Genomic DNA, 25,981 nt, shown 5'->3' with positions numbered 1-25,981 from the left:
GGTTTACAGAATGGAAATTTATCTCCCGATAGTACTGGAGGCAGAAATGCCTCCACCCAGGTGCCAGTATGGTGGGGTTCTGGACAGTCTCCTCTTCTTGGTTTATGGATGGCTTCACATGGCAGAGAGAGAGTAAGAGGGAGCATGAGGGAGCAAGCATGTCTGCCATGGTGTTTCCTCTTAAAAGGGCACTAATCCTATCATAAGGGCCCCACCCTCACGACGTGATCTAAACGTCATCATCTCCTAAAGTCTCCATCTCCAAATACCCTCCCATGTGGCCTTAGAGTTTCAACCCACAAATCTCGAGGCAATCAGGGACACCCATGCATCTCCCATCTTGGGCTGACGTGAGTTGTGAATACCTGTGGGCATTTAAATATTACGTGAAAGCTTCCGTATCCTGTCTGCAGTTGAGCAAGTTCTGTAAATGTAAGCTGCTGGGCTAAATAGGATTGTCATCGTCCATCGAACTGTCTGGCAGGAGAGCTGTAATCTGTCCAAACATTTATTTATATCAATGCTCCCATCCCCTCGGCGTGAAGACATACTTAGGCTATGTCAATGGATGGCCACAGCATAAGCCCAAGGATGGCAGGATGGCAGATATGGCAGCTGTTTCAGAGCTAATGCTCAGCTGACATAACACAGAAACTATCATTGTCTACACATCTCTGCTGCTGGTGAAGCCACAGAGTTAAAAAACTCTTGATGGGAGTGTAAGTTAGTTCAACCATTGTGGAAGACAGTGTGGCGATTCGTCAAGGGCCTAGAAATAGAAACACCATTTGACCCAGCAATCCCATGACTGGGTATATACCCAAAGGATTATAAATCCTTCTGTTATAAAGACACATGCACACATATGTTCACTGCGGCACTGTTTACAATAGCAAAGACCTGGAACCAACCCAAATGCCCATCGATGATCAACTGGACAGGGAAAATGGCACATACACGCCATGGAATACTATGCAGCCATGAAAACCGATGAGTTCATGTCCTTTGTAGGGGCTTGGATGAATCTGGAAACCGTCATTCTCAGCAAACTGACACAAGAACAGAAAATCAAATACCGCATGTTCTCACTCATAGGTGGCGGTTGAACTATGAGAACACATGGACACAGGGAGGGGAGCATCACACACTGGGGTCAGTTGGGGGTGGCAAGGGGAAGGACAGTGGGGGGTGGAGAGGTTGGGGAGGGATAACATGGGGAGAAACACCAGATATAGGTGACGGGGGAATGGAGGTAGCAAACTAACTTGCCATGTGTGTACCTATGCAGCAATCCTGCATGGTCTGCACATGTACCCCAGAACCTCAAGGACAATTTAAAAAAAGAAGTATTTGGCTAGACCGTGTTTTTATTTTTATTTTTTTAAACTATTGAACTTCAGATAGCCTATGAGGGGAGTATACTTGTGGTAGCATTTTGCTGGATGAAGTGCCTTTATTCAAAATCAGTAAATGAGTGTTCTTTTTTGGGGGGGGATTACAGGCACAGGCCACCATGCCCAGCTAATTCTTTGTATTTTTAGTAGAGACGGGGTTTCACCATGTTAACCAGGATGGTCTCGATCTCTTTTTTTTTTTTTTTTGAAAGGAGAGAAGGAAAGAAAGAAAAAAAAAGGAGTGAAGGAGAGGAAGAAAGAGGAAGAAAAAGAGGGAGAGAGGACGGGAATATTGCTTTATTCTAAAAATGGGTATTAATAATGGCCGATCAATATTTTGTGTATTTAAAGTGGAGAACTCTATAAATATTTATTGAGTTTACTTGTTCTGGATCTGAGTTCAAGTCCTGGATGTCCTTACTAATTTTCTGTCTCGTTGAGTCTAAATCTCTTTATGGGTATTTCTTTATGGGTCTTATGTATCTGGGTGTTAGGATCGTTAGCTCTTGTTGTTGCATTGATCCTTTTACCACTATATCTTTGTTGCTCTGAAATCTATTTTATCAGACGCAAGAATTGCAACTCCTGCTTTTTATTTATTTGTTTGTTTGTTTATTTTTGCTCTCCATTTGGTTGGTAAATCTTTCTCCATCCCTTTATTTTGAGTCTTTGTGTATCCTTGCATGTGAGATGGGTCTGGATGTAGCATACCATTAGGTTTTGGCTGGATCTTTTGATTGGGGGATTTAGTCGATTTAAATTTAGGGTTACTGCTATTTGATGTTAATGGGCTGTTTTATCCATTCGTTGATATAAATTCTTCTTTATGTTGATGCTCTTTACTTTTTGGTATATTTTTGGAAAGGCTAATACGGGTTGTTCCTTTCTATGTGTAATGCTTCTTTCAGAAGCTCTTGTAAAGCAGGCCTGGTGGTAATAAAATCTCTGAGTACTTGCTTGTTCATAAAAGATTTTATTTTTCCTTCAGTTGTGAAGCTTAGTTTGGCAGGATATGAAATTCTGGGCTGAAAGTTCTGTTCTTTAAGGATGTTGAATATTGGCCCCCACTCTCTTCTGGCTTGTAGGGTTTCTGCTGAGAGATCTGCTGTAAGTCTAATAGGCTTCCCTTTGTGGGTAACCTGACCTTTCTCTCTGGTTGCCCTTAGTATTTTCTCCTTCGTTTCAACCCTGGTGAATCTAACAATAATGTGCCTTGGGGTTGCTCTTCTTGAGGAATATCTTTGTGGTGTTCTCTGTATTACCAGGGGTTGAATATTGTCCTGCTTTGCTAGATTGGGAAAGTCTTCCTGAATAATATCATGAAGAATATTTTCCAGCTTGGATTCATTCTCTCCGTCACATTCAGGTACACCTATCAAACGTAGATTAGATCTTTTCACATAGTCCCATATTTCTTGGAGACTTTGCTCATTCCTTTTTATCCTTTTTTCTCTATTCTTCTCTTCTCATTTTATTTCATTAAGTTGGTCTTCGACCTCTGATATCCTTTCTTCTGCTTGATCAATTTGGCTATTCAAACTTGTGCATATTTCACTAAGTTCTCATGATGTGTTTTTCAACTCCATTAATTCACTTATATTCCTCTCTATATTGTCTATTCTTGTTAGCATTTCGTCAAACCTTTTTTCAAAGTTCTTAGTTTCTTTACATTGGGTTAGAACAAGTTCTTTTAACTCCCAGAAGTTTCTTATCATCCACCTTCTGAAGCCTACTTCTGTTAATGGCACACAGTCCTTCTCCATCAGGGCTTGTTCCGTTGCTGATGAGGAACCGTAATCCCCTGTAGAGGAAGAGGGGTTCTGATTTTGGGTATTCTCAGCCTTTTTAGGCTGGTTTCTTCCCTTTGTTAGAAATTTATCCATCTGTCGTCTTTACAATTACCGCCTTTCTAATTAGGTTTCTGAGTGGACGTCCAGTTTATTGATTCCCAGCACTGGAATCCGAGCAACCCACTGCGCCAGCCAAAACAGCAGCGATAAGACTGATGGTGCTCTTCTACCCAGGAATCTCCGGTCTGGCTTTCTTCTTGAGTCCTTAATAAGCGGCTCTGCCTTCCCGGAGCTCCAAACATCGGTCAGAAGGGGAACAAGTCCCGTTTACTCTGCAGGAAGAGCTGCCGCGCCAAGGAGCCGGCAAAACCGCTGCGCCGGCCACAAGAGTCACGCTGGCGACCGTGGGGTCCTCCACTGGGAATCTTCTGGTCCGTGAGCGACAAAAATTCATCTGAAAGTGTGGCGTCCTCTCGTTCTCTGTGCTTTCACTGGGAGCTACAATCCCGAGCTGTTAGTGATCAGCCATCTTGGATCGATCTCAAGTGTTCTGAGCACACACACACACTCATATATACACACACATGCACACGCACACTCACGCACACACTCACATGCACACACACACACACACACATACACACCCATCCCTGGATATTCCAGTCTAAAATGCTGACCCGTGGTGTTGCCTCTTTTTCCATCACCGAGCTCTGAAACAGACAGGCTGTATGCCAGCTGACACGTCCTGGCTGGTGTCTGGGATTTACCCTCTTCATCTTGAGACCTGGTTTCTGCAGCTGTTTCTCACTGAAAGCTAATGACAATCCAGGAAGTTGCCTTGCAATGACTGTGTGTGATTGTGTAGGTAGGGGTTGCCCCATCCACCCGCATTGTTGACTTTCAAGAGTACACTCAAAAAGCATCCAGAGTCAGACTAAGCTTGGGTTTATGTTTCTGAGTACAGCAGTTCCAGGAAAACACTTCTGCATGGGGTTAAAGTCAAGCAAATCCAACCAAGCAGAGTTGCAGGTGCAAAGTCCTTTTTCTTTGTCTTTGTGAACTTTTTAAAAAGTTTAAGTTCTGAGATGCATGTGCAGAGCGTGCAGCTTTGTCACACAGGTACACACGTGCCATGGTGGTTTGCAGCATCCATTACACCATCATCTACATTAGGTCTTTCTCTAATGCTCTCCCTCCTCTAGCCCCCCACCCCCCAACAGGCCCCAGTGTGTAGTGCTCCCCTCCCTGTGTCCCTGTGTTCTCACCGTTCAACACCCACTTATGAGTGAGAACACGTGGTGTTTGATTTTTCTGTTCTTGTTGTCAGTTTGCTGAGGATGATGGTTTCCAGGTTCATCCATGTTGCTACAAAGGAGATGAACTCATCCTTTTTCATGGCTGCATAGTATTCCATGGTGTAGATGTTCTGTATTTTCTTTATCTAGTCCATCATCGATGGGCATTTGGGTTGGCTCCAGGTCTCTGCTATTGAGAACAGTGCCGCAGTGAACATACATGTGCACATGTCTTTGGAGTAGAATGATTTATAATCCTTTGGGTATATACCCAGTCACGGGATTGCTGGGTCAAGTGGCATTTCTAGTTCTAGATCCTTGAGGAGACGTTTATGTTAGGTTTGGGGTACGTGCAGGTTTGTGGTAGATACATCTGTGTCACTGGGGTTTGTTGTACAGATGATTTCATCACCCAGGTGTTAAGCCCGGTACCCTCCCTTCCTCTTCCCTCCCTGCCCCTTCTCTTTTCTTTACCCTTTTCCTTGCCTACCCTTTGCTGTGAAGAGCAGTCTATTTGCAGTGCAAATACGTGGAAAGATATTCTAGAACAGACGGCACTTTGCGCCTCACATGAAGGAAATCCAGAGCCCTGAGAGGCCCCGGGGGGGAGTTGGCTCCCGGCGGGATGAGGCGTCCTGCCTCTGCTCATTACACAGCCGTGCCCATGACAGGCAGCCCGTTTCTCAGGGAAGGGCCAGTTTACTGTTCATCTGTCATGGAGCACAGCTCTCCTCTTCACTCTGAACTTGACGAGAACTTTGCTTCCTGGCCGATGGGTTGGAGTGAGGTCTTTGTGCTAGAGGTCAGAGACTCACTCGATGATACCATCGTTTCTCCACCGTATCTGGGAGGGCTTCAGAATATTGCTCAATTTTCAGCAATCCGCTGGATTACTTGTGAAATGATAAAATTAACAACCAAAAAGGACACCAAACCGAATTTTGGAAAATCATAAAGAAAAGAGGATATATTCACTATTTCTTGAGTGGAAGTGGATGGTCAGTGTTAGTCACGTCAAATAGCACCGAATATTATACCCATTTAGTAAAGAGATCTTCCAAACAGGCTTTGTGTGAGCAACATGGGTGTTTATTCACCTGGGTGCAGGTGGGCTGAGGCCGAAAAGGGTGTCAGCGAAGGGTGGTGGCATAGGAGTTGGTTTTATAGGTTTGGGGAGGGGGCTGTGGTGTTACATAGTAAGATTAGTTACAATGGTGGGGTTAGGGGCAAAGAGCATACATTACCATACATCCAGTTACAATGGTGGGTGGGGTAAGGTGTAAGACCAGTTAAGATGGCAAGGTGGGTCACAGGGATATTCACAGAGCAAGAACCCTTAAGATGGCAGGGTGGGGTGAGAAGTATTCACATTATCATAAGAACAGTTAAGATGGCACTGTGGGGAGAGAGGCTTAATGTCCTGGGAAGCTTCCCGGGCAATTACGGATAATGGGAATGCAGGGGTGGGGGGTGGGGGGCGATCAGCTGAGGCAGGCAGGATTTCAGACTTTCTGGGTCCATCCGGGCTTGCACATGCAGGCCTGAGTGTCATAAAGTTCTTCATCCTCCATGCCTTGACGCGGAGTACCCTGAAGAGGAGAACGAACAGGAGGGGTTGGTCTTGCTGTCTCTGAACGTCCCTGTCCCTGGCTGGTTGTTCTTGTCTGTTTTCTATACATTTCCGTACATTGTTCACTTCTGTACCTACTTCCCATTGGATGCTCTCTCAGAAATGGCTCATCAGGAAATTTCTTGTGGGCCCTAGAATCTTTACCCTAGAACAGAGTTCTGTGTCAGAAACCATTTAGCTCACGGTTTCAGCAAAGGTGGAGGGTCTGGGAGTGCACGTTCCAGTCACAAAACACAGTTGACATCTGAACCGTTGTATCTGAGGCAGGTGGAAGGAACGCACCACACACTGAATTCCGAATTAGCAGTTCTTTGAGACGGCTGATGCTCAAAGGTCTCTCGGCCCCAAGGAAGGGGCTTGGTTTCCCACTATACCGTGGTACCCGAGGGAGTCAAGGAAGGCGCCACACTCTGAGAATGAATTATGAGTCCTTTATTAAGCCGGTGACTGAGAGTGGCTAATGCCCCAAATTCTCTCTCCCGGAAGAAAAAGTCAGGTGGTCTTTTATACACTAGTTTTAAGAGGAAGGGGAAACCTAGCTGAAACAAAGTTTCCCCACAGGCAGAGTAAACAAAAAGTTAAAAAGGAAAACTGATACTAAGATATAAAACAGTGCCCGGCGTGAGGAGCACCGCTGTCACGGAAGACACAACTTAGAGATAAGGGGGCTCTGCGTGCTCACTGCAGCTGCATTCCCAGGCTGTGCTGATCCCACTTCACTCAGCCTCTTATCAACAAAGGCATTCCTCGGTGTGTGCGCAGAGTCAGCCTGACCTTGCTCTATCCTATACTTACATGCTTAGAGGGGAGAAGGTTTCTAGAATGCAGAAGCCAAGATGGCGTCTGTCAGGCTCAAAAAGGCTAACAGAAAGAAGCCTGAACAGCTTTTAGTCAGGGAAAAGGAGAGTTCCTTTCAGCTGACAAAAAGCAGGGTGTCACAGTACCTTGATTTAGGTAGGGGAGGGGAGCCTAGGTGAAGCAGAATTTTGCAGAAGCAGAGCAGGCAAGTTAGCTGGTCAGTGGGGGGAGGAGGTTCCCAGGATGCTTGGTTGCTAAGGGTATCTCCAAACAGTCACCAAGGGGGTTCAAAGGGAGTTATACCCAACAGCAGGTGCGCTGGCTGAGCGGGACGCGGTGACATTGGTTACATGGTGGGGTGAGCACAGAGCCAGCATGACATGAGCACAGTGTCAGCGTGGCCCAGTTAGGCACCCAAAGCGGCTGAGGTAGGGAGGGGAAGCTAGGTAGGAGTTCACAGCTAAGATGCAGGCAGTGGTGCGCGTCCAGGGTAGTTTATTACAGAACAACACGGGGCTGGGGTGCCGACTCCCACGTAGTTGAAAATATATGTATAACCTCTGACGCCCCAAAAGTTCACTACCAGTAGGCTGCTCTTGCCACAGGCTTCATTCATAACATAAACAGTCGATTAATACACATTTTGTATCTTATGTGTATTGTTTTTGTTTTGAGCCAGAGTTTCGCTCTGTCACCCAGGCTGGAGTACAATGGCGCAGTCTCGGCTCATTGCAACCTCCACCTCCCAGGTTCAAGCAATTCTCCTGCCGCAGCCTCCTGAGTAGCTGGGATTACAGGTGTTTACCACCATGCCTGGTTAGTTTTTGTATTTTTAGTAGAGACGAGGTTTCACCATGTTACCCAGGCTGGTCTTGAACTCCTGACCTCAGGTGATCCGCCCACCTTGGCCTCCCAAAATGCCGGGATTATAGGCATGAGCCGCCACACCTAATCCTTATTGCTGGTTTTAAAGAAGCAAACTCCCGTGTGACGAGGAGCTGAAACTGTCTCATTAAGCAGAGAGCCACCATTATCTGACAGCCAAAAAGAAAATTAGACTAAGCTGAGTACAGTGGCTCACTCCTGTAATCCCAGCACTTTGGGAGGCTGAGGCAGGTGGATCACATGAGGTCAGGAGTTCGAGACCAGCCTGGCCGACATGGTGAAACCCCATCTCTACTAAAAATACTAAAATTAGCTGGGCGTATTGGTAGGCACCTGTAATCCCAGTTTATCAGGAGGTTGAGGCAAGTGAATGTCTTGACTGTGGGAGGCAGAGGTGGCAGTGAGCTGAGATTGTGCCACTGCACTCCAGCCTGCGCAACAGAGTGAGACTCTGCCTCAAAGAAAAAAAAAATAGAGAAAGTGAGACTCAATCCCACAAGCACAAAAGCTGCATTTCGCCTCCAAATTCAACATGCGTGGAGGAGTATCCTAAGCTGCAGCCGTCATCCCAGGGCCCGTGTCCTCAGGACCTCCTGAGGGCTGTGTCGTCAGCCACGGTCACTCATATATGGCTCAGAATAGATCTCTTAGAATATTTTACAGAGTTTGACACTTTTCGTCAACAATCATAAGTTGTTATATGTACATTTTTGGTGCCGGAAAAGAAGTAGCCCTCGAATATACATTTCCTCAGCAAGGCAGTTTACTTCTGTAGGAGGGTGCAGCTTACAGATGGAATAATGGCCAGGGCACACCTGGACGGGGGAGGGGAAGGGGTTCCTATTCCTGATAGACTTCGCCTCTAATGCTGCATGGTGCCCCTGTTGGGAAGGGTGACCGCACAGTCTAAGCTGCTTCTGACTGGCTGTTTTAGAAAGACCAGGGTTATGATGAGCCAGAGTGGTGGGGTGCATAGTTTTGTGGGAAGGAGGGTCACAGGCGGGTCACAGGAGCTGACCAGGGGTGATTCAGGTCAAAGCAGCCCACCCGGGTAGGTGACCAGGATGAGTCAGAACGGAACAGACGTGAAATTCTGATCAGAACTGATGAAAAAAGGCTGTTTGTTGAAACCACAAGAAAGTTAAACTTTAAATGGAGAATTAAATACTGAGAAGCTGAACAGACTGCCCTCCCGATTCTAGGAAGGGAACTTGGGGTTCACTACATCTGACATGAATCAATACGTGGAAGTTACACATTGGTTTGGCCTCAGAAGGGATATCTGGAAGCTGTGCCGGGGGGTAGGGTTGCTCACTGGAACCAGCTGGGTTCCAGCACTGTCGGATTTGCAATTGGTTTTCCAAGTGTAGTTTTGTCTAAAGACTTGCGGTCATCAGAAAAAGTACGATGGATGTGGACCAGAGGCAGAGCCTCCTCCAGGACCCTCAGGAAGAAATGCAGAACAAGGAACAGCGGTCAGAGCTCAGTCCCTAGCTGTCCTGCATCCGAGGTCTCCCTGCCAGAGGACTCCATAGGATAGAGAGAGCTGAGTTTCTGCAAACTCACTCAGGGACAGATGCTATGACGCGACCTTTAGTTGCTATAGGACCAAACCTCTTCGGACTCTAACTTCCTTGGCTTTAAAAAAAATTTTTCCCCCTGAAACGGAGTCTCACCCTGTCACCCAGGCTGGAGTGTAGTGGAGTGACCTCAGCTCACCGCAACCTCCACCTCCCGGGTTCCAGCAATCCTCCTGCCTCAGCCTCCTGAGTAGCTGGGATTACAGGTGCCCACCATCACTCCCGGCTAATTTTTGTATTTTCAGCAGAGATGAGATTTCACCACGTTGGCCAAGGTGGTCTGAAACTCCTGGATCTGTGTGTGTCTCTGTGTGTGCATATGTGTGTGTGCATGTTGTGGTTTGTGAGAGAGAGGGAGAATCTGTGTGTGTCTGTGTGTGTGTGTGCATGAAAGAAAAAAATAAGCGAGAGAGAGAAAGAAGGAGACAAAGACAAAAGATAGGGAAACAGAGAAAGCGAGGGAAGGAATGGGAGAGAAAGAGAAATACAGGGGGGAGATTGAGAGAGAAAGACACAGAGATGGAGATTGTGACACAGAAATAGAAGCATAGAAACAGTTTGAAAGAGACAGAGACAGACACACACGAAGAAGGAGAGAGAGAGATGAAGATAGAGAAAGGGTAAGAGAGAGGCCGGGGGCACTGGCTCACACTTGCAATCGAAATACTTTGGGAAGCTGAGGTGGGTGGATTGCTTGAGGTCAGGAGTTCAAGACCAGCCTGGCCAACATTATGAAACCCCATCTCTACTAAAACTACAAAGTTAGCCGGGCGTGGTGGCAGGCGCCTGTAATCCCAGCTACTCGGGAGGCTGAGGCGGGAGAATCGCTGGAACCCCGGAGGTGGAGGTTGCGGTGATCGAGGATCTCGCAAAACCCTCTCAAAGGTGGGGGCGGGGGCAGGCAGACACAGAGAGAGAGAAAGCGAACAGGAGACAGAGAAAATGACAGAAAGAGAAGAATAGAATGACAGAGATAGAGAGGCTGAGACAGAGGGAGAGACACACGGACAGACATAGGGAGAGAGAGAGAGATCCCAGCAAGCTGGGATGACATTCAGTGAGTGGACACCTGTCTTTGCATTCCCTTCCTCTGTGGCCCACCTGTTCCCCGAGCACTTTGGATGCGTGACTAGGAGACATCTCAAGTTAGCAGGGAGCTCGAGGGATACGCGGCTGCCCTCGGAAACCACCTTCAGGATAAAGCCGGTAGATACTGTTGTCAAAACCGGGCAATGTTCAAAGGATTAAAAGTGTTTTCTGACCCCCAGGTCTGTTCTAGGAAGGAAAATTAAAATGAAAGCCCCGTTGACCGACCCCGGAGGCAAAGAGCAGGTGCCCCAAAGCACTCGCAGAGGCGAAGAGGAAAGAACGGCTTTAGAGGCCTGAGAGGCTCTTGGCCGGAAGTCACTCTTTGCGTTGCTGTGGAAACGACGCTTGGGAAACAAGCTTTAAAGGACGATTGTGTCTCCAAGGAAGGAGATGGTCCTCCCGGGAATGCATTGCCATTATCCACCCTCGGGACTGGGCCGCAGCGAGCCTCGGCCTGGCTCGGACAAGCAGCATACGTTTCTGTTTGCTTTTTCTTTTCTTTTTTTTTTGACATGCAGTCTCGCTCAGTCGCCCAGGCTGGAGGGCAGTGACACGGTCTCGGCTCACAGCAATGTCCGCCTCCCGGGTTCCAGCGATTCTCCTGCTTCAGCCTCCTGAGTAGCTGGGACTAGAGGCGCCCACCATGACCAGCTAATTGTTGTTTTTTTTTAGTAGAGATGGGCTTTTACCTTGTTAGCCAGTATGTTCTCCATCTCCTGAACTCGTGAGCCACCCGCCTCGGCCTCCCAAAGTGCTGGGATTACAGGCGTGAGCCACTGCGCCCGGCCTAGCAGCACAGGTGTCTAATTAGCTTACATTTAATGCACTTCATTGTTTAGACACTGGGAACAACAGACAGAAGGGTCTACCTGTCTGGTCTCTGGATACACTGGAAACCAGTGACAATTTAATTTCTAGCTGCTTGTGGTGGCTCACGCCTGTAATCCCAGCACTTTGAGAGGCCGAGGCAGGTGGATCACCTTAGGTCAGGAGTTCAAGACCAGCCTGGCCAACATGGTGGAACGCTGTCTGCACTAAAAATACAAATATTAGCTAGGTGTGGTGGCGGGCACCTGTAATCCTAGCTACTCCGGAGGCCGAGGCAGGAGGATTGCTTGAATCTGGGAAGCAGAGGTTGCAGTGAGCCGGGATTGTGTCACTGCACTCCAGCCTAGCTGACAAGAGCCAACCTCTGTCAAAAAAAAATTAATATCTAAGAATCCATTTGCTCCTCTTCAAATTCAAATGCTTGAAGAGGAGCGCTCCTGATCCCAAAACGGAAAAACTGGGAAAAACCCAACTGCAACAGAGTCCCCAGCACCGCCACCCACGCTCCAAGCCCTGTGAGGCGTGAGCGTATCTGTCTGCTAAAGGTGCTGAACAGAAAGCCTGAGGAACCAAGACGGGGCAGGGACCTATCTTAGGGGCTTACCAGGAACCTCCACCCACCCCACACCCAACAGGGAAATTAGAGAAATCTGGAGCTCTTTCCAGGAGGGAAGTTCCAGGCTGGGAGAAGTCAATGGGCCACTTGATATACAAGAAGGTAACAGTAGGTGAAAACAACAGCCGAGGGACTGGGCACCACCTGTCATCCCAGCACTTCGGGAGGCTGAGGTGGGCAGATCCCAATTCTCTCTCTCACATACAACAGACACACACAGACACACACAGATTCTCCCTCTGTCTCTCTCACACCATACACACACACATGCACACACAGACACACAGATTCTCTCCCCCTCTCTCTCACATGACACACACACATGCACACACACAGATACACACAGTTTCTCTCCCCCCTCACACACACAACACGCACACACACAAACACACACAGATTCTTCCTCTCTCTCACACAACACACACATGCACACACACAGACACACAGATTCTCTCCCCCCTCACATACAACACACACACACACACATGCACACACACACAGATTCTCCCCCTCTCTCTCACACAACACACACACACATGCACACACACACACAGATTCTCCTCACACACACACAACACACACACATGCATATACACAGACACACAGATTCTCTCCTCCCTCTCTCTCTCTCTCTCTCTCTCTCTCTCTCTCTCGCGCGCGCGCACACACACACACATACACACAGAATAATGTCACTCCATCCTCTTTCACCGTAGGTCTTAGGGGCAGATGGGTATCTGCCTCATACAAACAAAGCAGGATTTCAGGCCTCCAGAGAGGAGCTCCGTACCTGCGTAACGACGTGGAGATGCTGACATTTCTTTCACCTTCATTTTTAAATTGAGAAATAAATAGAAACGAGAGAGGCCGGGAGTGAAACCCATCTGCCCTACTTCTTAATTCCGGCAGTTCCTGCACCCCTGTTCCTTCCCTCTGGAATGCAGAGAGCACAGAGGCCATCATGAGCTTCCTCCCTGCCCAGGACTTTGCTTGGAGTGGCTGGATCAGCTCTTGGATCAGGCTCCAAGAACGGGGCTTCCTGTGTCGGGACAGAAAGTGTACCGGGACGGCTCTTGCTACCCGCAAGTGCGGGAGGAAGTGCCCACTGGCTGCCTGGATCACGGAGGTTCTGGCTTCCTAGTGTAACTGGATCCTCACCTTGGGCTCCGAGCTCAGGTTCTTGGCTTCCCTTGCTGGAAGAATCGGGCAGAGAGCCTTACCCCCAGGGCGAGTGTTCCAGGTGCAGACAAGACTTCATGGACCGAGACTGAGCCGTGATGAGGGTTATTGACCAAGCGGAAGTCAAAGCTTCCAGATTATGGGAAGGGACCCGAGTGGGTTGCCATTGATGGTCACAGCCTCCTGGGCTTATGTCCCCAAGTAATTCTGAGTTGCTGAGTGTTTGCTCCCTAGTCCTGTGTGGGGAGGGGGCTTGTGACCGTGAGTCACCTACTGAGTGTTTGCCCCTAGTCCTGTGTGGGGAGGGGGCTTGTGACCGTGAGTCACCTACTGAGTGTTTGCCCCTAGTCCTGTGTGGGGAGGGGGCTTGTGACCGTGAGTCACCTACTGAGTGTTTGCTCCCTAGTCCTGTGTGGGGAGGGGGCTTGTGACCGTGAGTCACCTACTGAGTGTTTGCCCCTAGTCCTGTGTGGGGAGGGGGCTTGTGACCGCGAGTCACCTACAAATATTTTCTTTAAGTTTGCAATTTTATGATTTCTTTCTTCTGTGTGGATTAATGTTACTCACAAGCACTTCCTGTTTTCGTGGCAAATTTCTTCTGCTACCATGTTTTTCAGAATTCCTATCAGAACAGCATAAATTTCACAAAACAAATCACCTCGGACTCTGTCCAAGCAGTCTGTATCAGGGCACCTACCTGTTCGTTCAAAGTCTAAAACAATTTTCTTATTTTCTCTGCCCCCATCTACCCTTTCTTCAGCCCATCCTTTCGTTATTTTCTTCTATTTTTCTTATAACCATTGGTCTGATTAGACCTAATTTCCTTGGTTAAATTGTGATAATTAATATCTCTCAGAAAATTATTTCCTTGAGATTTTCACATTTTACTTAAAAATGTAACGTATTATTAGGATACTAAGAAACAGAAACCTCTCATTTTAAAGCCCTTTTCATACAGCATAGGGTTTCCTATTTGTAATTGTGCATGTCCAGCCTCATTAAATATATTATTCTCAGTCTTTTCTGGGACCTTGTTTCTGCTCCCTCCCTCCCTCCCTCCCTTCCTTCCTTTTTCCCTCCCTTCCTTCCTTTTTCCCCCTCCCTTTCTTTTTCCCCCTCCCTTTTTCCCTCCCTTCCTTCTCCCTCCTTCCCTCCCTTCCCTTTTCCCCTCCCTCCCTCCCTTCCTCCCTTCCCTTTTCCCCTTCCTTTTTTCCTCCTTCCCTCCCTCCCTCCCTCCCTTCCTTCCTCCTCCCTTTCTCCCTCCCTCCCTCCCTTCCTTCCCTCCTCCTTCCCTCCCTCCTTTCTTCCTTCATCCACCATGTTGGTTCTGTTCATTTCTCCCTGCCTATCTAGGAGTTCTTGAAAAATGTACTTGGATATTGTGTCACCCTGAAGAAAACGCTTTGGAAAATGCCACATCACATCTTAACTTCATGTCAGTGCAGGATTGGGTTCACGATTTTCCAGTTAGCCCTGCTGGGTTCCAGGGTTGGTCACACAGATGCAAACCGTGTCCTCACAGGCGATGACCTCGTCCCTCCAGCCGTGTTTTACACTTGAACATTTTAACAACTGCAATTCCTCCTGTTTAATGCTCTGTGTGTTCACCATCAAGACACAGATGCCCCTTTTTTTCACATGCTCTGAGTGTGGTCTTCCCGGAGGAGGCAGCATTTCGGTTTGATATCTTTGCCAGTGACTAGGGTGCAGCCATTGGCTCAAGCTCTGCCCGCTGGTTCTTCCCCTGTTGGCAGACACTCCCAAACGCTATCATTTCCATTTCTCTAAATTATCTAAATAGAATGAAAGTATCCTTTTTTTATTGCATTTTAGGTTTTGGGGTACATGTGAAGAACATGCAAGATTGTTGCATAGGTACACACATGGCAGTGTGATTTGCTGCCTTCCTCCCCATCACCTATATCTGGGATTTCTCCCCATGCTATCTCTCTCTATTTTTTTTTTTTTTGAGTTGGAGTCTTGCTCTGTCACCCAGGCTGGAGTGCAACGGCATGATCTCGGCTCACTGCAGCCTCCACCTCCTGGGTTCAAGCAGTTCTCCTGCCTCAGCCTCCTGAGTAGCTGGGAATACAGACATGTGCCACCATGCCAGGCTAATTTTTGTATTTTTAGTAGAGATGGGGCTTCACCGTGTTAGCCAGAATGGTCTCGAACTCCTGACCTCATGATCTGCCTGCCTTGGTCTTCCAAAGTGGTGGGATTACAGGCGTGAGCCACCGCGCCCAGCCCCGAATGAAGGTATCACTGAAGGACCTCCAGGTGTAATGAAAAACATTTCCCAAGTCTCCCCGAGATCCTCCCATGTTAGGTTCCCTGGTTCCCTCTCACGGTGCCCTGGGGAAGGGGCACAACTTCTCCAGGGGTTGGGTTCCAGCTGAATGCAGCCACAAAGCTCCTAGCAAGTATGATTTCCTGTCCATTGGGCACACCACCCTGGCATCTTGGTGCAATGGGCTCGAAGCCTCATACTCTTTTTATTATTTTTTTTTTCTTGTTTGTTTTCTTTTCTTACTATAAGTTCTGGGGTACATGTGCAGAACGTGCAGGTGTGTTACACAGCTATACACGTGCCGTGGTGGTTGGCTGTACCCGTCAACCCATCATCTACATTAGGCATTCCTCCTAATGCTCTTCCTCCCCAATCCCCCCTCCCCCTGCTCTCCCTCCCTTACCCTCAACACCCCCCAACAGGCCCTGGTGTGTGATGTCCTTGCATTCTCCCTGTTCAACTCCCACTTATGAGTGAGAACATGCAGTGTTTGGTTTTCTGTTCTTGTGTCAGTTTGCTGAGAATAATGGTTTCCAGCTTCATCCATGTTCCTGCAAAGGACGTGAACTCATCCTTTTTCATGGCTGCATAGTATTCCACAGTGTCTATGAGCCACGTTTATCTAGTCTATCATTGATGGGCATTTGGGTTGGCTCCAAGTCTTTGCTATTGTGAACAGTGCCATAATATGGCCTTGGATTCTCCTGCCTCAGTCTCCTGAGTAGCTGGGATTAGAGGGGCTCACCACAACACCCAGCTAGTTTTTGTATTTTTAGTAGAGACGGGATTTCACCATCTTCAGGCTGGTCTTGAACTCCTGACCTTGTGATCTATCAGCCTCGACCTCCCTAAGTGCTGGCATTACAGGCATGAGCCACCATGCCTGGTGGCTGAGGGTTTTCCTGCTTCTAACATCCCCACATGAATTCTGGGGGAAATGACAGTGGAGTATCAGGAATTCCTATCCAGATGGCAGTGTGCGCAGAAGCAGCACTTCCAAACTGTGGCAAAACTGCCTCTCCCCCAGTCTGCAGGAGGTTGATAACTGCCGTAGATACAATAACAATGAATTCGTAAAAAAAAAAAAAAAGCTTTTAAAAAATTTAGGAAACATGCAAACTAGAAGCTCCCAATCTGTCTTTTTTAAGCCATTGGACTGAGCACAGCTTCCGTGACTGTCATTATTTTTTCTTAAGTTTCTAAACGTTGACTTGCAATTTCTGAGCATGACTCGTCACGGACAGTTTGCAGTAACAGTTCACGGGCAGCAGCCGTCTGTATGCTCTACCTCGAGGGACTCTGGCTCGGGAGTGTGCACACCATCATCCATCTGATGTTTTACTTTTTTATTTGTATTTTTGAGACACAGTCTGGCTGTGTCGCCCAGGCTGGAGTGCAATGGCGTGATCTCAGCTCACTGCAACCTCCGCCTCCCAGGTTCAAGCGATTCTCCTGCCTCAGCCTCCCGGGTAGCTGGGATTTCAGGTGGCTGCCACCACGCCCGGCTCATTTTGGCATATTTAGCAGAGCCAGGCTGTCACCATGTTGGGCAGGCTGGTGTCCAGCTCCTGACCTCGTGATCTGCCTGCCTCGGCCTCCCAACATGACATGACAGGTAGAAGCCAGTACGCCTGCACTTCCCAGCCCCGCAGCTGTGTTTCTCTGAGGAAAACATTGAAAGTACACATTTCGTTTTCCCTGATGGCCTGGTGAGTTGGCACAGACAGGCTTCATTCTCCACGAGAAAGAACGCTCTTATATTATCTTAAAACATCCCTGCCAAGAGGAGGCGGAAGGATATGTTTCAAACTTCGGGACTTTGCCTGCCACCTTGGGTGGACTGGCGGGTGCTATGGTATTTCAGGTGTGCGACATCAGCCAGACACAACAAAAGCTACCTCTGTGTCTCAGCCCACGGTCTGTGCTGCAGAAAGCATCGTCTCTCATGATCGAGGACCCAACCCGCCTCCGTTCTGGGCTCCTGGAACCCCAGGGATTAATCTGAGTTTGTTACCAACAGCTAGGTGAGGCCGGGCGCAGGGGGTCACGCCTGTCATCCCAGCACTTTGGGAGGCCGAGGTAGGCAGATCACAGGGTCAGGAGTTTGAGACCAGCCTGGCCAACATGGTGAAACCACATCTCTACTAAAAACACAAAAATTAGCTGGGTATGGTGGTGCACACCTGTAATCCGAGCTGCTCAGGAGGCTGAAGCAGGAGAATCACTTGAGCCCATGTATTATACTTTAAGCTCTGAGATACATGTGCAGAAGGTGCAGGTTTGTTACACAGGTATGCATGTGCCATGGTGGTGGTTTGCTGCACGCATCCCCCTGTCACCTACAGTAGGTATTTCTCCTAATGCTCTCCCTGCCCAATCTCCCCACCCCCTGCTATCCCTCCCCTAGCCCCCCACCCCTCAGGCCCCGGTGTGTGATGTTCCCCTCCCTGTGTCCATGTGTTCTCATTGTTCAACGCCCACTCATGAGTGAGAACATGCGGTGTTTGGTTTTCTGTTCTTGTGTCAGTTTGCTGAGAATGATGGTTTCCAGCTTCATCCATGTCCCTGCAAAGGACATGAACTCATCCTTTTTTATGGCTGCATAGTATTCCACGGTGTATATGTGCCACATTTTCTTTATCCAGTCTATCCTTGATGCGCATTTGGGTTGGTTCCAAGTCTTTGCTATTGTGAATGATTCAACAGAGTATCAATCTGTCCCCAGGCTGGAGTGAAGTGGTGCGATCTCAGGTCACTGCAACCTCCACCTCCCAGGTTCAAGCAATTCTGCCTCAGCCTCCCGAGTAGTGGATTACAGACACCTGCCACTGTGCCAAGCTAATTTTTGTAACTTTAGTAGACACAGTGTTTCACCATGTTGGCCAGGCTAGTCTTGAACTCCTGACCTCATGATCCACCCCCCTTGGTCTCCCAAAGTGCTGGGATTACAGGCATGAACCACCGCGCCGGCCACAAAACACCCTTAACACAATTGAACACATCGCTCTCAGAGATGCACACTGAATGGGAATTGAGAGAGGAGCTAGAGCGGAATGGACGCGCCGGATATAATACACATAAACCTACCTCTCTGACTGTGTGATGTCACAAAGGTGTCTCTGCGTCTTTCAGTCTCTAAAAGAGTTCCCTGTGGCCGGACACAGCAGCTCACGCCCGCAATTCACCCCTTTGGGAGGCTGACGTGGGAGGCTCACCTGAGCTCAGGCATTCGACAGCAGCCAGGGTAACATAGCAAGACCCTGTCTCCAGAAACATAAATGTGATAAAATATAAAATGCCCTCTTTTGTTATTCTACTGCAGAAGAAGGAAGTCCTCGCTTCTGAGTTATTCTGTGCTTCTGTCACATATGCTGTGTAACAAAATAACAGACTCAGAGGCGTGGGAAGGGCTCATACTTGCTCTCCCACAGCTTCTGGGCATCTGAAATCTCAGCAAGAGTAACTGGCTTCTCTCTTCTGGGTCTCAGTAGGCTATAACCGAAGTGTCACCCGGCCTGGGGTCCTCTCTGGACCTCAGGATCTTCTTCGAAATTCACATAGTTATAGACAGAATCCAATTCCTCGGAGCTGTAGATCCGAGGTTCTCAGTATCGCTCCGGCTTTTGGACAGGGGCTGTTCTCAGCTCTTAGGCAGGCCATGCCCAGGTTCTGGCCCCAACGCGCTCTCACAAAACATCAGTTCACTTTAAGGTCAGGAGGAGAATGACATGCCCCACATGCACTCAAGGGAAGGGGATTATGCAAGAATGTGACTCATTGACGGTCTCCCTAGAGTATGATGTCCTCATTGTACCCTACTGACACGTCCAGTTAACTGTTACTTCCTGGCCAGATGCAGTGGCTTATGCCTGTAATCCTGGCACTTTGGGAGGTTGAGTGGATCACCTGACGACAGGAGTTTGAGATCATCCTGGCCAACACGATGAAACCCCGTCTCTACTGAAAAAAAATCAGCTGGGCAGGTAGCATGTGCCTGTAATCTCAGCTACCCAGGAGGCTGAGGCAGGAGAATCGCTGAAACCCAGGAGGCGGAGGCTGCAGTGAGCCGAGATTATGCCACTACACTGCAGCCTGGGTGACAGAGCAAGAGTCTGTCTCAACAAGAAAAGAAAAAAAAAAGTGTCACTTCCTAGGTCAGATTGAAGTCGACCTGTTTAGGAATTTGTTTGATCTCTGCAATAGGTTCGAAGATAACCAGATATTCTTTTTGTGTGTGTGTCTTTTTCCAGTGGAATTTTTATACTGTGACCTGACTTCGATGGCGTCCATCTGGCAGTTTGTCCAGAAGTTCAAGATGAAGAAGATTCCTCTCCATGTGCTGGTTAACAACGGTGAGTCCCGGTGAAATTGCTGCATCCCAGAGGCTAATCTGGACGCAGCGGGAACCGTGACTTCCATGCGAGACACGTGCTTGAGCAGAACGGGATAGCCGTGGTGTTGGCTGCACAGACCTGCTATTTGTAGTCACTGCTTCATTTCTCCCGTCGCTCTGGAGGAGTGTCACGCAATTAGCATGTGACTTTCAGATAATGGTAAACGCGATAGCCTGTTGTATGGAATTGACACGGTGACTGGTCCACTTTGACTAAAGTGTATTATGCACATGCCAAGGGTTGGTGTTTTCCCAAATGCTGTCTTACAAACTCATCCCCACACTCCCCTGAGAGTCCCTGTTCGGGCTCTAGAAGGTCATTAGTGTTTATCTCTTGATTTTACCTATCACTCTGATCCCCTGCTACAGTCTTTTTTTTTTTTTTTTATAAAAGTTACACGGACCCCTCCACACTGAACAGGTGCAGTTACTGACATCTCCAGACTAAGTAAAAACATAGAACCAAAGCTCTCAGAAATGCACCAAGAACACACGTGTGCTGGTAGACTTTAACACACCACGTTCAGAGCTGGAGACAAAATGGAAATTTACAGAGGAAATGAATCGTGAAATTAATACGGTGGATAGAACAGACGTAAGTCAAACAGCTCATAGACAAAGCACATTCCTTTCAAATACATGAAACATTTATCAAATATGGATACTTTACATGGCAGAGAAAAAAAGTCCCCAAAATGGCCTCGTGATTATCCATGTAATTACTCCATTACCCACATAGACCATTAAAGGTTCTTAATCATCTCTGCACAACCCCTGTTGGCATCTGAGGCCCCATTGCCATTAGGGTATGGATGTGTGTCTAAGGAGGGGGAAGCGTTATTCTTTCTGTGAAAGTGGTAACACTTGTCTGTTTCCAGCTGCTAAATGTGACACCTTCCACTTTATTTTTCTCTCTTTTTGTCTTGATGTGTTTTGTCTTTTTCTGTAACATTAATGGGATTGAAATACATGGGGAATAGCATATGAACAACTTTGGGACATTGTTGTGTCTCCCACGTGGGATTAGGACGTGGATGTCTTTGGGTCATTATTCTGTCTCCTACATGGGATTAGGACGTGGACATCTTTGGGTCATTATTCTCTGTCCCACATGGGGATTAGGATGTGGACATCTTTGGGTCATTATTCTGTCTCCTACATGGGATTAGGACGTGGACATCTTTGGGGTCATTACTCTGTCTCCCACATGGGAATTAGGATGTGGACGTCTTTGGGGCCATTATTCTGTCTCCCACATGGGGATTAGGACGTGGACATCTTTGGGGCCATTATTCTGTCTCCCACATGGGAATTAGGACGTGGACGTCTTTGGGGTCATTATTCTGTCTCCCACATGGGGATTAGGACGTGGACGTCTTTGGGGCCATTATTCTGTCTCCGACATGGGAATTAGGATGTGGACGTCTTTGGGGCCATTATTCTGTCTCCGACATGGGGATTAGGATGTGGACATCTTTGGGGCCATTATTCTGTCTCCCACATGGGGATTAGGACGTGGACGTCTTTGGGGCCATTATTCTGTCTCTGACATGGGGATTAGGACGTGGACATCTTTGGGGCCATTATTCTGTCTCCCACATGGGGATTAGGATGTGGACATCTTTGGGGCCATTATTCTGTCTCCCACATGGGAATTAGGATGTGGACATCTTTGGGGCCATTATTCTGTCTCCCACATGGGGATTAGGATGTGGACATCTTTGGGGCCATTATTCTGTCTCCGACATGGGGATTAGGATGTAGACATCTTTGGGGCCATTATTCTGTCTCCGACATGGGAATTAGGATGTGGACATCTTTGGGGCCATTATTCTGTCTCCCACGTGGGGATCAGGATGTGAGCATCTTTGGGGCCATTATTCTGTCTCTGACATGGGAATTAGGATGTGGACATCTTTGGGGCCATTATTCTGTCTCCCACATGGGGATTAGGATGTGGACATCTTTGGGGCCATTATTCTGTCTCCCACATGGGGATTAGGACGTGGACATCTTTGGGGCCATGATTCTGTCTCCCACGTGGGGATCAGGATGTGAGCATCTTTGGGGCCACTAGTCTCTCTCCCACATGAATCATGTGGACCTGGACATTGTTGGGGAGGCAACAGTGTAGGAAGGATTACGGTGTTCCCACATAAACTGGTTATAAGGAACGTATGAAAGAAATCAGGAACGACAGACTCCGGGAGGCCGCAGGAGGCCTCTGGGGAAGAAGGCCTCTCCATTCCCAGCATGTTCCCAGGAGCAGAGTGACCTAAGCTTGGGGCCTCCACTGCCTTCGTTACAAGTGATGGTTCCCTGATCCCACTTTCATTCTGAATCTGTCTTTTTCTCATTCTTTTGTCGCCCCTGATCTCGGGGTCCCCATGGGAAGGGTGTGCGGCTGATTCCCTGCAGACACCTTGGGGTGCGCATTATTTAGCCTGCCATACCCACCTGCTCTGTACCTCACATACTTTAGTTGCAGGAAAAATACAATCATAAACCAGATTCTTGATCTCGTGGAAATCATAGTCTCAAAGGAAGCAAGCTCAATAATTATTCCGTGAAATGTCCCACCTTAGAAAACGCATGTCTTGCAGTGTGAGAACACAGTCACAGAAAATATGGGGAAGACTGCATCCAAGTCACACCGCTCCTGGAATTTCCCAGCCTGTGCTACTCAGAACCCCATTTCCAGGGGATGGTAATGGGCGTCCGTTTGTCACAAGAGGGTGGCTTGAAATGGCACTTGGCGCTTTCTTCCGTGTGTCTTTTTTTATTTACATCTTTCAGGAGGTTGGCCTGGCTGTGGCTTCCCTGGGCTCCCTGGAGGTTTCTGTGGCTGGCTAAGGACATCCACATTTATCATGTCCCTGGGGTCACTGTTGAGATGAACTCAGTTGCAGAGAATCTGGATTTTTTTTTTTTTTTTGAGATGGAGTCTTGCTCTGTCTCTAGGCAGGAGTGCAGTGGCGCGATCTCGGCTCACTGCAACCTCCGCCTCCCAGGTTCAAGCCACTCCCCTGCCTCAGCCCCCGAGTAGCTGCGACTACAGATGGCCACTACCACGCCCAGCTAATTTTTTCTATTTTAGTACAGCCAGGGTTTTACCATGTTGGCCAGGATGGTATCGATCTCCTGACCTTGTGATCTAACTGTCTCGGCCTCCCAAAGGGCTGGGATTATAGGCATGAGCCACCGTGCCCAGCCCAGATTTTTTGTTGTTGTTGTTTACCTCTCTGGGTTCATGCAGAAGCTTCCAGAAAAGAGCTGGAGACTCCACTCCTGGATGCTGTGTTGAATACCCATCACACGCTCTCCACAAAAAGACAGAAGAGCAGAGAGGGGGTGTCTTCTGGACAAATCCTCTTGATTCTCCTGGAAAGGCAGCAGAACCACGGAGCTCCCTGAGGCACATGGGCTTGGATGGGGGCCTCCCGAGATACCCAGGGTGGATGGAAAGCTACAGGAGTAGGAGTTCCTGAAGCCAGAAGTAACCAGGACGGCACAGTCAACTCTGGGAACGGACGCATCACCAGCCCGTCTCCTGGAGGCTTGGGCCAGGTGAACCTTGGTTTAGAGAAGAAGTGAAGGAGTCTCCTCACTTGTCCCCTGCTTGCTTTATGCATCAGAATTCAACCTCATTGTGTGCAGATGAGGAGGCTGGATTCTACACCAGCCATGCTAGAAATGGATTCATCACCAGCTCAGGTGCTGGAGGCTTGGGCCAGGTGAACCTTGGTTTAGAGAAAAATATAAATGATCGTTTTTTCATTTGTTGCCTGCCTTGTTTTATGCGTCAGAATTCATCCTCGTTGTGTGCAAATGGGATTGCTGCATTCTGTGTTTGTGATATTGCTGGTGTGAACATCTGTGAATAGTTTCCACTGACAGGCAGCCTCGGAAGGACTCCAGCAGTAGCACTTTTAGTGTCTAAGAAGCTAGCAGGGAGTCTGCACATTTCCCCTGAACTAGGGCTGTCTGACCTCTGGTCATCTCACATGTTAGGACCCCCCCCGCACAGCAGGAGGTGAGTGGCAGGTAAGGAAGCGAAGCCTCCTTGGTACTGACCGCGCTCCCCATTGCTCTTATCAGCACCTCACCCACCTCGCGGCAGAGCAGCCGCAGCATTTGATTCTCACAGGAACACAAACCCTACTGTGAACTGCCCATGCCAGGGACCCAGGCTGTGCGCTTGTTGGGAGAATCCAATGCCTGATGCTGTCACTGTCTCCCGTCACCCCCATACGGGAGTGTCTAGTCACAGGAAAACAAGCTCAGGGCGCCCAGTGACTCCACATGGCGGTCAGTTGCAGAACTATTTTATTACAGAGTGCAATGTCATAATAAAAGACATAAAATGCATAATCAATGTCATGTCCTTGAATCATTCTGGAAACATCCACACACCCACCCACCCACATCCATCTCCACCATCTCTCTTCACAAAATTGTCTTTCACCAACCGGGCACAGTGGCTCACGCCTGCAATCCCAGCACTTCGGGAGGCCAAGATGGGTGTATCACGAGGTCAGGAGTTCGAGACGAGCTTGGTCAACATGGCAAAACTCCGTCTCTACTAAAAATATGAAAAGTAGCCGGGTGTGGTGGTGGGTGCCTGTAATCCCAGCTACTCAGGAGGCTGAGACAGGAGAATCACTTGAATCTGGGAGGTGGAGGTTGCAGCCAGCCAAGATCATGCCACTGCACTCCAGCCTGGGTGACAGAGCAAGACTCCATCTCAAAAAAAAAAAAAATTCTTTCAAAAAACTGGTGCCTGGTGCCAAAAAGGTTGGGAAGCACTGCCCTAAACTATTTCCCCAGAATCTTCCCTCCAGAACGCCTACTAATCAATCGCGTATCTCAAGCCTCTCGGAAAACAGCCCCAGCTGAGCCCCACAACAGTGACTTCGGAGGCAAGAAGGAGCCACACTTGGTGCTTTTCTTGTTTTATCCTTAGAGCAGTCAAGGTTTTGCAAACATTAAATGATTCAGACGTAGAATAGTTTTTTTTTTCATTTGCTAGTGGGTTGAAATAGAACCCGACAGCCTCTGTCTGGCTGCTGTGGGAGACTCAGAGGGAACGTGATGATTTATCATGTGCAAGAATAAATCAATAAGAGACCTCCTGCACAGCCGGTATTTATGGTTTATTCACTTCAAAACTGTATTTATCTAGCTTCCCATCCCCATGTCTGAAAATTGATAGATTTTTAATAAGGGCAGAGGATTTATAGATTTATTCTTGTCAGACGTCTTCCCATAACTCCAATGGATGTATTGCTTTCCGAGATAAAGAATTACTAAGCATTAATTTCCCTACCACCAAAGAAATGCGTCCATGGTACAGGGTGACCCTGAAAACCAACAGTGATGGATTTTTGCTTGGCCAGACACTTCAGACTGTTTTTGGTACAGTTCTTCATTCACTCCTTGACTCTTCATTCATTCATTCATTCAAATTCATGTTGACCAATTCATTCAAATGAATGAATTAATGAATTTCAATGAATGGTTTCAAATGCATGAATTCAAAGTAATGAATGTATATGAATGAATGAATTCAAAGGAACAAGTGAATTCAATGGAATGAATGAAGGAATTCAAAGGCAGAACAAAGGAATGAATGCAAATGAGTGAATTTGAAGGAATGAATTAAAATTCAAAGGAATGAATTAAAAAAGGAATGAATGAATTCAAAGGAACGAATGAATTCAAATGAGTGACTGAATAAATTCAAATGAATGAGTGAATTCAAATGAATGAATGAATTCAAATGAGTGAACAAACGAATTTAAAGGAAGAAATGAATTCAAAGGAGGGAATTAATTCAAATGATGCCAGTGGATGAATGAAATCAAATGAAAGAATGAATCTCATGAGTTCATTCAGATGAGTAAATGGGCACAGAGCACCTCGAAGCCCCATGAGAGTTCAGGAAGTCTATTTCAGGGGAGGCCCAGGCATGCAGGTTGGCATCCACAGAAGACTGAGGTGCAATGGAGCCCGTGCTACCTGAGACCCACTTTCTGCATGGCAGACAGCCGAGCAGGTGTCTCCTGTGTTATTAGGCGCCTGGCGTCTTCCATGTGAACGAGACTCTGCTGTCATCTCAGGAAGACTGCATCACTCACTGCCCATGCATTCGGCAGCGGGTCCTTGCGCCTGCACAGGTGTAGACCACTTATTCTGAGCACCTTCTGTTTGCTTC

The 25,981-nt window shown here is 47.9% G+C and overlaps 1 protein-coding gene across 1 annotated transcript in view; it reads left to right on the top strand.

Annotated features, from left to right (window-relative positions):
- Positions 1-25,981, top strand: part of DHRSX (dehydrogenase/reductase X-linked) — a 195,705-nt gene that overhangs the window by 114,118 nt on the left and 55,606 nt on the right. The window contains exon 4 of the mRNA XM_078362397.1: positions 19,625-19,726. Within this exon, the coding sequence (XP_078218523.1) occupies positions 19,625-19,726 (102 nt within the window). The remainder of the gene's footprint in view (positions 1-19,624; positions 19,727-25,981) is intronic.

This window comes from Callithrix jacchus, chromosome X (assembly GCF_049354715.1).
Source record: "Callithrix jacchus isolate 240 chromosome X, calJac240_pri, whole genome shotgun sequence".
Lineage (NCBI taxonomy): Eukaryota > Metazoa > Chordata > Mammalia > Primates > Cebidae > Callithrix > Callithrix jacchus.
The sequence above is the reverse complement of the archived record's forward strand: the minus strand, read 5'-3'. Positions and strand labels throughout refer to the sequence as shown.